Below are 10,246 nucleotides of genomic sequence, written 5' to 3' on the forward strand. Positions count from 1 at the left end.
TTCACAGAAGAGAATGCTGCTAAGATTTCTGGGTCAATTCCTGGTGAAGGTGAGTTCTGTGCAGAGTTTCCATGCTCTCATTCAGTCTGCACAGGTGTTTTCTGTATTATTTGCTTTCAGCTATCTCAAAGACATGCTTTTAGGTGACCTGATAATGTTTCAGGTTGCTTATAGGTGAGGGTGTGGTGTGTTAATGAGTGTATATGCAACCTGTGATGGACTGGCATGGTATTGTATCAGGAAATAGTTCTTGCCATTCACTCATTGGTTCCTGTAGTACTTGTACGTTTCACTGTGATTTTTTTCTAGTACAGAATGGCTGCACAGAAATTAATGAACATAATATAATTACTTTTTGTTTAATCAGTGCAAAAGCAACAGGGATGGAGGGGAATTGCAGAGTGATGTGCGTTGGAAATACATAGGAATGTATTTCCTTTTACTACGGATTGATACGACTGATTCTTTCTTTCACTTACAATGCTTGTTTTCTTAAACTGTGTTCAAAATAAGAAATCAAAAGTAACAGCATGTTCTAAGCAATGAATGTAACATTTAAACAATTCAAACATAATTACAAGACATGCATATACAGTAAAGTATTTAGATCAACATTATAAGTCTGTACAGTTTTTGCAGCTCTAAAATCTTGCAGGAAGTTAATGGATTTATACTGTATAAATGAAAATGTTGTAAGGAAGTTTAGTGTTCTTGCATTTCAGTACAGAAAGGTTTGCAAAGAGTTCAACAGATATAATGAGGTAAGTTATAAAATTATGTAGGAGATAAAATATTAGTTATGTATAGGAAGATCCATCTATCCATTCCCATGCCAGTCAGCACATCAAGCAACAAGTGCTGTCCAGCACTCATTGTTTCTATAGTGGTTACAGTTTTTAGAGGGTCGGGTTGCTAGCCCGGCACCAAGCCCTCCCCCATGTATGCACATGGGGTCAGGCACACCACACTCATACCTATGGCCAATTTAGTACTCAATCCACCTACTGCATGTCTCTGGAATGTGGGAAGAAACCCACGCAAAAGCAGGAAGGACATGCAGATTCCACACAGAAGGCACCCCAGCCAAGAATTGAACAGGAGAATCTCTTGCTGTGAGTCAACTGCTCTGCTCTATAGAATGATTTCATAGGTTCATAGGTTCATACTAAGCTATCTGCCCTAGCGCATTTATAAGCCTAGCCAGAGTGTGTTTGGCTTTCGCCACCCATTTTAAATTAATTTTGCTATTCCCTTTTTCGAGGTTAGTATACTGTGCCTCTGTCTAACAGTGACACAGAAGTGATACCCAGGGTAAACCTACGATCTCCCATCCACTCATCAAGATTCCTCTTGAAGAGAGTCAATGAGGGACTCTGCCTAACCTGGACTGGGATTTTATTCCAGAGTGAAGGGAGCCTCTGGGTTATGAATCTGTCCCTCCAGCATGTCCTATTTATTTCAGTGCTGAGGTTCAAGTCTCAGCTTGATGGGATATGGATTTTCTGAGGTGCAGCATGTCCGTTAATTCCGGGTTAGACATGGCTTTATACGTCAGGTACAGATCGCCTCTGAGCAGGTGGTATGCCACGGAGTAGAGCTGGAGTTTCTTTAACCGGGCAGCATATGGCATCTGATTGAGCCCTATGATCCTCTTGGTGAGGTACTTTTGGGGTCTTTCCAGTTGCTACAGGTGTCTGGTAAGGTACATCCCAAAAGGGGCATTGTACTCAATTATGGGCCTAATGAGGGATGAGTAAAGAGGCACGATGACCTCCCCTGATCTAGATGTGAATCCCTTCATGATTAGGTGGGCTATATAAAATGTTTTTATAACCACTTTGGCCACGTGGTTGTCAAATGAGAGATTGCTATCAACTTGGGTCCCCAGGTCCCTAATTACTTCTTCTGTACTTAATGGATTACCACCTATGTGGTAATTTGTGAGCACTTTGTTTTTGCCAAAGGGGATGACTATACACATTTTGGCATTTAGCTTGAGGCCATGGCTCTGGCACCAGTTGTCTGTTTCTATGAGGCCCTTTTGGAGGATGCTTGTGTTGGCTGGACCAGTTTGCAGTCATCTGCGAACTTAGTCAGCCATGGTCCTTCTGTGTTGGCCTGTACCTTTGAGAAATATATACCGAACAAGAGAGGTCCCAGGACTGAGTCTTGGGGGACGCCACTTGTAACTGGTTTGGAGTCTGACATGGCTCCAGCAATTCTAACCATGTGGGTTCTTCCCTTGAGCCAGTTTGCAACCCATCCAGTGACATAGGGGTTTATATTTAAGCTGGTGAGCTTATCTATAATGCAGGTCCAGGTAGGCTGTGTGCACCACCTTCCCCTCGTCAATGGCCTTGGTGACTGTTTCAAAGAAATCAACCAGGTTTAAGAGGCAGGATCTGCCCTTAACAAAGCCGAACTGCATAGGATCCAGTGTCTGTAGGTCCCCAATATCTTTATTTATGAGGTCCATGATGATCCTTTCCATAGCTTTGCAGACCAAGCCAGTCAGGCTTATGGGGCAATAGTTTCCAGGATCCGTTGAGGCACCACCTTTGTGGAGAGGGACCACTGTTGCTGTACGCCACTCTTTGGGTACATATCCTGTAGTAAGGCTGAGATTGAACAGTAGTTTTATGTTTGGGTTTAGCTCTTCTTGGAGTTCATGTAGGACGCAGCCCGGGACACTGTCTGGTCCTATTGATGCTGTGTTTTTTGCTTTGGAGACGGCAGCTCTTACCTGAGCATCTGAGATGTCAGGTGGGCAGCACTCTGCTGCGATAAATATTTGCCCTTTTGGTGGGGAGGGTTGGGAGAAGTTTGCGCTGAACCTGTCAGCTAGGATGTTGGCAATGTCTGTGGGTTCAGTGTATTTTTTCTCATTTTGGACTAATTCTGAGCATATCTGGGAATTCCCACCCAGGTTCCTAACATAACTAAAGAAAGCCTTGTGATTATCCTTAGTGTCCTGTGCAATAGTGATAATAAAATATGACTGAGAGGGCATGGTAGAGGATTAGTTCAATATATGCTGCTTGTTCTGGATTGGTGTATCTGGAAGGTTTATAACTTAAGTATACAAGGAATGCATGAGAGGGTAGAGCAGTGAATGGGGGCAGTTAGAAAAAGAGCAAGATGAGAAGTGGTGTTTAAGAGGGGGGTAAAGAGGGTTGTATTTACTCAAGTGCAGGAGGGCAAAAAGGTAGCATAAGTAATAAGAAATGTATGTTTTCAATACAGGTCTCACCCTCAGTGATAAACATAAGCATGACAAGGACTGGGTATTGTTGGAGCTGGATTTTATAGATTGGGAGTTTGTCAGTCATTTTTACTTATGAGGGGATGGTGTCCCTGAGTTTGGAGAAGTAAGAACAGAATAGGGAGTCCCCTGATGAATATTCTGGAGGTACGGGGCAATAGGATATTTTTTAATGCAGGGTATTTTTCAGGATGATATATCAGTTTTTCTGCCATAACTAGCTGATAGTAAGTTGGGTACTTGTTAAGCTCTAACCAGTTTAGCTGTTGGCTTAGCAGTGGTGAGGTTAGCTTGCAGTGTTGGTAGCAAATTTAGCTACTTTGTTGTAATAGGAGGCTAGTTTTGATTTTAGTGTAGAGATTGGGTTTGTAAGGATAGGTGAGGTATATAGGAGGGTTGGAAGCAAGTAAGATGGGACTAGCGTTTTTCCTGCTGGGTCTCTAAGGTGCTGCTTTGTCCTGTAAAGGGATCCAAGTTTCTGGTGGGTGTTTTTAATTGTTTGAAGAATATGTTGATCAAATTTAAAATTATCATGTATTACAATGCCCAGTAATTTAGTATGTGGCCCTACCTCAGTTTTAGTATTATTTGTAGCTGCAACCAACAAAGATTGTTTTTGATTCAGATAATGTTTTGCGGTGAAGAGCATCAGTTTTGTTTGATCAGGGTTAAGGAGCAGGTTTTAATTTCAGCCAGGTTTTGACTGAAAAGAAAGACATTTGAGTGATTTGTGTAGTCTGGATACTATGGGGGCTGTACATATTAAGGTCAAATTGTCTATTTGCTTGGTCTATGGCAGTGTAAAGCTTGTTTATAAAATACTGAAGAGAACAGGTCCTGGTATAGAGAGCCCTTAGGGACATCCATGGTAACTGGCTGAGAAGAAGATAGCCCCTGTTGCCATTTGACTGCTTGCTGCCTATAGATAACTAATGAACCATTTAAGGGAGGATTGAGAGAGATCTATAGAAGTGGGTACAGTGAGTAAATGCTGGTGTGATAAAGTGTTTAAAGCTTTGGCTACATCTAGGAACTCAGGTGACAATAGGTTACCATTGTTCTTATGCTGGCTTATAGTGTTGGTGAAGTAAAGGAGGGTGGTGGTTGTGCTTTGGTGAGGTCTGAAACTATGCTGTGTTTCCAAGAGCAGATTATTTGAATTTAGGTGATGCAGAAGCTGTGTATGAATTCCAAGAGCAGATTATTTGAATTTAGGTGATGTAGAAGCTGTGTATGAATTCCGAGAGCAGATTATTTGAATTTAGGTGATGCAGAAGCTGTGTATGAATACATTTTCATGTTATTTGTGAGGTGAGGTCTGAAACTATGCTGTGTTTCCGAGAGCAGATTATTTGAATTTAGGTGATGTAGAAGCTGTGTATGAATACATTTTCATGTTATTTGTGAGGTGAGGTCTGAAACCATGCTGTGTTTCCGAGAGCAGATTATTTGAATTTAGGTGATGCAGAAGCTGTGTATGAATTCCAGGAGCAGATTATTTGAATTTAGGTGATGTAGAAGCTGTGTATGAATACATGTTCATGTTATTTGTGACAGTGTATGAATACATGTTCATGTTATTTGTGACAGTGTATGAATACATGCTCATGTTATTTGTGACAGTGTATGAATACATTTTCATGTTATTTGTGACAGGAGGGAGAGGACTGCACTGGGCCTCAAGTTATCAAACTCTGTAGATGTGCCACCTTTGTGTAAAGGTATAATAAAGGATTTTTTCCAGAAGGAAGAATGCATTTTTTGGATATAAATCTAATCCATTTCAAGACTACAAAAGGAGCTGCATCTGCAATCATTTTTAGGTAGTCTGAGGGGAGGTGGTCAGCAGCTAGGGTGGTTGGTTTTAGCTTATGTAGGAGTTTTTTAATGATGGAGGTAGGCTGATGTCAAATATCTGAGGATATTTAGTAAAGGCTGCAGATACTGGGTGATGCAGTGGTGCAGCAGTTAGCATTGCCACCAAACAGCAAGAGGTTCTCTGGTTTGATTCTCAGCTGAGGTGCCTTCTGTGTGGAGTCTACATGTCCTCCCTATGCTCATGTGGGTTTCCCCTGGGTGATCCATTTTTCTCCCACATTCCAAAGACCTGCATCTGGAGCATTTCTCCCTGGACCTCCACTGAAAGTGGTCTCTGTCCCAGTTAGACTTTCCTGGTAAACAAATGTTAAATAAATAAATAAATGCTGAGAGGATATTGAGGTATTAATGTTTGTGAGAGACTATGCTATCTATAGAAAATAGTATTTAAATTATGTGAGAATTTAAGATGAAGTTTGTGTTGTAATAATGAAAATTGGAATCATCGGTTCAGTTTAGTTCCTAGCAGCATATTAAGATTATTATAAATAGATAGGAGCAGTTAGAAGACATGACTGACCCCCTAAAAACGTAAGTAGTTCTAGAAAAGCAGTTATAACCTGTGAAAAGAAATTGTGAATTTGCAATCTAGCTTTTATGTGATGTAATTCAATTGTGCCAAATATGTGTCCATAAAGGTATCCATATAAGCTCACTTAGGTTATATACTATTCATTTTAGTAACATTTCTGATCTGATGACTACTTAAAACTGGCAAGTTTAATGCACCTGAATATAATAAGTATTCAAATGAGGTAAATTTAATCTACCAGAATATTTAGATACAATTCATTTTGAAAATAAAACTCTGATTTTGGAGACCACATGGTCTTTATAAGTTTAGATTATATTGTTTTATATGGTTTAATTGAATGCATTGCCACAATGATTTTATATAAAATAATAGCTTAGGAAGGATGCTCACCATTATTATGTCAACCTTAAAAATAATAACTTTATTCTTAATCATCTTTTAGGCTCCATTTCAACTGAGAGTTAACATGTAAAAGGTTGTTTTGGCATGAGTCGGTGATATTATCATTAAAATATTATACTCGGATGATACAAATTAGGCATGATTTTTTTATAACTTGTATGTTTACTATGCTGAAGAGTTCATAGCCATCAAATAACGGAAAAGATTTAGTTAACTTTCATTTGTAAATTAAGAACATGAGATGGTTTTGATAGTGTTTAAGCTTTTTCTTGATATTTGATATGGGATGCTGAATATACATACGTACTGCATCTGAAAATGCAATAAATGGCAGTTTGATTTCATTAATACAATAAGTTCGGTTTATTTATTAATCACAGGAAAAGGCTCTATATAAATATTAAATGAATAAGTGAAGACCAGCAAGCTGTGTTTTGAACAATTAACAATATGAATTTTTTTTTTAGGGAATCTTTAATGGAAAATTGAGTCATGGGGATCTACTTAATGCCTTAATATATTTAAGTTTTCTGGAAAACACAACCAAATTGTTTGAATTGTATGGTTTACTTGAATTTCTAATGTACCATCATGTGCAAGAGTAAACCAAAAAGGGCATGTTAAGTGCCAGCAGCTGTCAAAGCCAACAGTGGTGAACAGTAAGAAAGAATCCTGGAAAAGATCATTAAAACACAGTACGCAAAATAGTATAGTGCTGACCGGGAAGAATGTTTCCTGTAACCTAGTCATTTCTGGCATGGAATAACTTACCAGTGTTTGAGCAGCACAGTAGCTATTCGAAGTCCAGGATAAACACAGCTGCAGGACAAGGTACATGAGGATAGCCTACAGCAGAAAAAAGGAAATGTAGATCATGTAACAGTATGAATCAAAGCACACTAATAGCACAGAATCGCATTATCACACATTTAATAAAGAGTAAGAATTAACTGGCATGCTTATTGTTATTTTAGTGCAAAGAAACATTTTATTAGCACTGAATTCTAGAAATGTCCACAGAGATGTAGAAAGTTATTTTATTACAGTCTTTTATATGACCATAAAATGCAGGGTCTTCAATCACTGAAAGATGTCTGTATAAATACAAAGCTATGTTATATGCTAATCTCATACATGACCATAAAATGCGGTGTCTTTGAGCACTGAAAGATATCTGTATAAATACAGGAATATATTATATGCTAATCTTTAAATTCTTTATGTCATCTCCTTCACTCCTAGTTGCAGTACAATGTTACACACCCTGCAGTCTATACACATTCTTATATTCCTGAGTATTTTATAAAAAGCAAGTTAAACAATGCAAGCAAACAAATGTACATTTATTAAGAGCACTCCTAAGTGTAAACAGCTATACACTCAGCAAAAAGGATTCCTTGCCATGACAGATGTCAGTACATCCCATACGTTACATAAATAAACTAATACGCTATTGTGCAGAAAAAAAGCAAGAATAGTTTTCTCTATATTTTCACAAAAAAGTTTCTTATCTTACAAACTGTACAATCATAGTGCTCCAGCAGTCTTTTTCAGAAAAGATGAGCTTTTGCATCATGGCAAAAAGTACTTATTAATTGAAATATTTATAGTAATATGACAAAGTATGCTATTTTCATAATTACTAGTGTAAATAACACTAAGGTTCTCTTAAACTATACAACTTACATGAAAGCCATTTTATGTGCTGACAAATTTCATTAGGAGCTATAGAACTCTTGTGTTAAGAAAAAGTATAGCAAAAGATGCTTTAGTTGTGAATGAGTTTAGCATTCTTCCATTAGTGGTCATCTTCATTAATTTTTCAATGTTCTGTCAGGTATAGTAGTTAAAAAGCTTCCTCTCATTTTTACATCCCCACAGAGTCCACCCTTCTTATTCATTGGGTGGTTCTCAACTTTCCATATAATCCTTTCTTCTTTGAGTAATCCTTATCTATTACTTTATGAGTTACTACACTGTTATTTCAGTATGATAGTGTTTTTCCTCTAAAACAGGGTGAGAATGCTTTATAAAATATGTTTCTAGGCTTAAGTCCAGTGCAAGAGAGTATACAAGAGGCCATAAGTGAAACTAGCAATGATTCTGATTTAGGGACATTATCAATCCTTGAACAATTCAGTTCAGTAAAGAGTATACATTGGTTTGCACCACTCAAATATTAAATAGCAAGCATTCAATAACAATTAAAATCATACTTTTTTGTGTATCTCAGACCGTTTCAGAAAATGCCTGCAGGTATACAGCACTGCCAAGCTACGTATCACAGTATGTGACAAATACCAGCTACGGTTTGCCCTTAGACCATCACAGAATCAGTACATGGATGTAAGGAATACTACAACTATATATGACAAAGAATGTCTTGGAGTGGAGACAGTCTCTGTTATGTAGGCAGCAATATGTACTTACAGCTGTCACTCAACCCTCACTCATCCATAACACAGTGACAACACATGGTCTTAAGTTGCACATGTGTATTTAGTTTTTACACTGCATACAAATGCTGCAAAGACCCAGGAGCATGCAATCATCTGAACATGGAACTCTGTCGTTGTAACGCTGCATTGCAGAATGCAAAATGGGCTGACAATGGCATTGTACAACATAGGAATGGTCATGCTATGCTGGACAATTGAATAATTTATCCAATTTATTCAACATCCACTGCACATACTGGCTATCAGTAGTTTTGACCAATGCAGTAGGAAATATGCCATAAGGGATTGTTCATGACTTCTGGTCTATAATTATAAATGTGTTAGGGGTGCAAGACTAGTTAGTATTATAATCTCTCACCCTCCCCAAAAGCACTCTTACTGACTAAACTATAGTCAAAAACTAAATTGTTCTTATTCTTGGTTAACCAAAAAAATGAAAGAAGAGAAAAGAAATAGAATTTTTCAGAGATAGTTCTGGTGAACTACACTTAAGAAAACAGTTTGCCCTGAGTCATACTAAGCTGAAATGGAAACAGCACAAATAACCAGGAATATAGGAGATACCGCATTTGTAGCACATTGATTTAATCCAAAGTGCTATGCTGTGACAATTAGATCTTAAACTGCAGACATAGTATTTTATCCTCTTAATGTACACAGATATCAAGAAACTGTATTCTATGTTTAGTTCCAAACAAGAAGCCTAATTAATAAACCTCAAGTGGTCAAGCATATTTATAGTCATGAGGGGCTTATATGAAGATTAAAGTTTGCTGGTAAAAATAACTAGTGAAATGTATGCCATCGCATTCTTCTGCATTTTCTATATCAAACTTCATGGCCTTTTTAAATATTGCTACACAAGCAAAAAATTCATAACACAGAAATTACATTGTTTATCCTGTTGATCTTGCACTCCATTTGTTGCAAAATAGCATGCATATTAATAAATAAGCTAAAATAACCATATACAGTCTTACACTCTTTGCCATACTGAATGCCCCAGAAAAAAGGAATTGTGACAAAGTAGCAGTAAAATCAAGTTTCATAACAGCAACAACAAATATATATATATATTTAAGGTATAAACTGAATAAAAGCAGACCTTCTCCATTCTGAGCATGTCCTTTTTTTGGTCACAGTTTTAAATGGATGAAAATTTGGATTCTGTTTTGCACATTTGTCACAGCTTCTTTATATATCAGGAGAAGACTTTACTGGAAAAAAGGGCAAAGTTTCTAAAAATTGCTCACGATACAGGATGTCATTAATCATTCTCAGCCTTAAATCCTTGGGGTGCTATTAGGCATTATGTTGTTCAACAATCAAGTGCTTGAATGTATTTGCTGGATGCAAACTGTTTCCTTCCTATGCTGAATTTGACAGGACATATTCTACAAATACACATCTGATATTTTAGATGTTTTCTTTGTTATTTTACATTAATTTGTTATACGCATTCTAAAGTGTTTGTTATGAAACTTTTAGTTGAAACAATATACCCTATGCTTAAATATAAAAATGAATATTTCTCTTCACCCAAGGTACAGTGATGTTTGAAATGGTTGTGGTAAATAGAGAATGCAGCATTGAGAAGAGGCTTTGCCATCACAGAAAAGTAAATTAAGCTTTTTAGTTTTGGCCATCTTATTTCAGGTAGAAGTGTTTAAATGTCCATGTTGTTTTCAGCAAGATATTGTACACACATTC

The 10,246-nt window shown here is 37.4% G+C and overlaps 1 protein-coding gene across 1 annotated transcript in view; it reads right to left on the reverse strand.

Moving 5' to 3' along the window:
- Positions 1-9,770, reverse strand: part of LOC122791824 (C1q-related factor-like) — a 142,344-nt gene extending 132,574 nt beyond the window's left edge. Inside the window, exons 1-2 of the mRNA XM_044059780.1 lie at positions 9,642-9,770; positions 6,849-6,923 (exon numbers count right to left, since the gene is read on the reverse strand). Of these exons, the coding sequence (XP_043915715.1) occupies positions 6,849-6,923; positions 9,642-9,659 (93 nt within the window). The 5' untranslated portion in view covers positions 9,660-9,770. The remainder of the gene's footprint in view (positions 1-6,848; positions 6,924-9,641) is intronic.
- Positions 9,771-10,246: the final 476 nt, after the last annotated feature.

The sequence above is a fragment of the Protopterus annectens genome, chromosome 17.part0, assembly GCF_019279795.1.
Source record: "Protopterus annectens isolate FY-2018-M chromosome 17.part0, PAN1.0, whole genome shotgun sequence".
Taxonomy (NCBI): Eukaryota; Metazoa; Chordata; order Ceratodontiformes; family Protopteridae; genus Protopterus; species Protopterus annectens.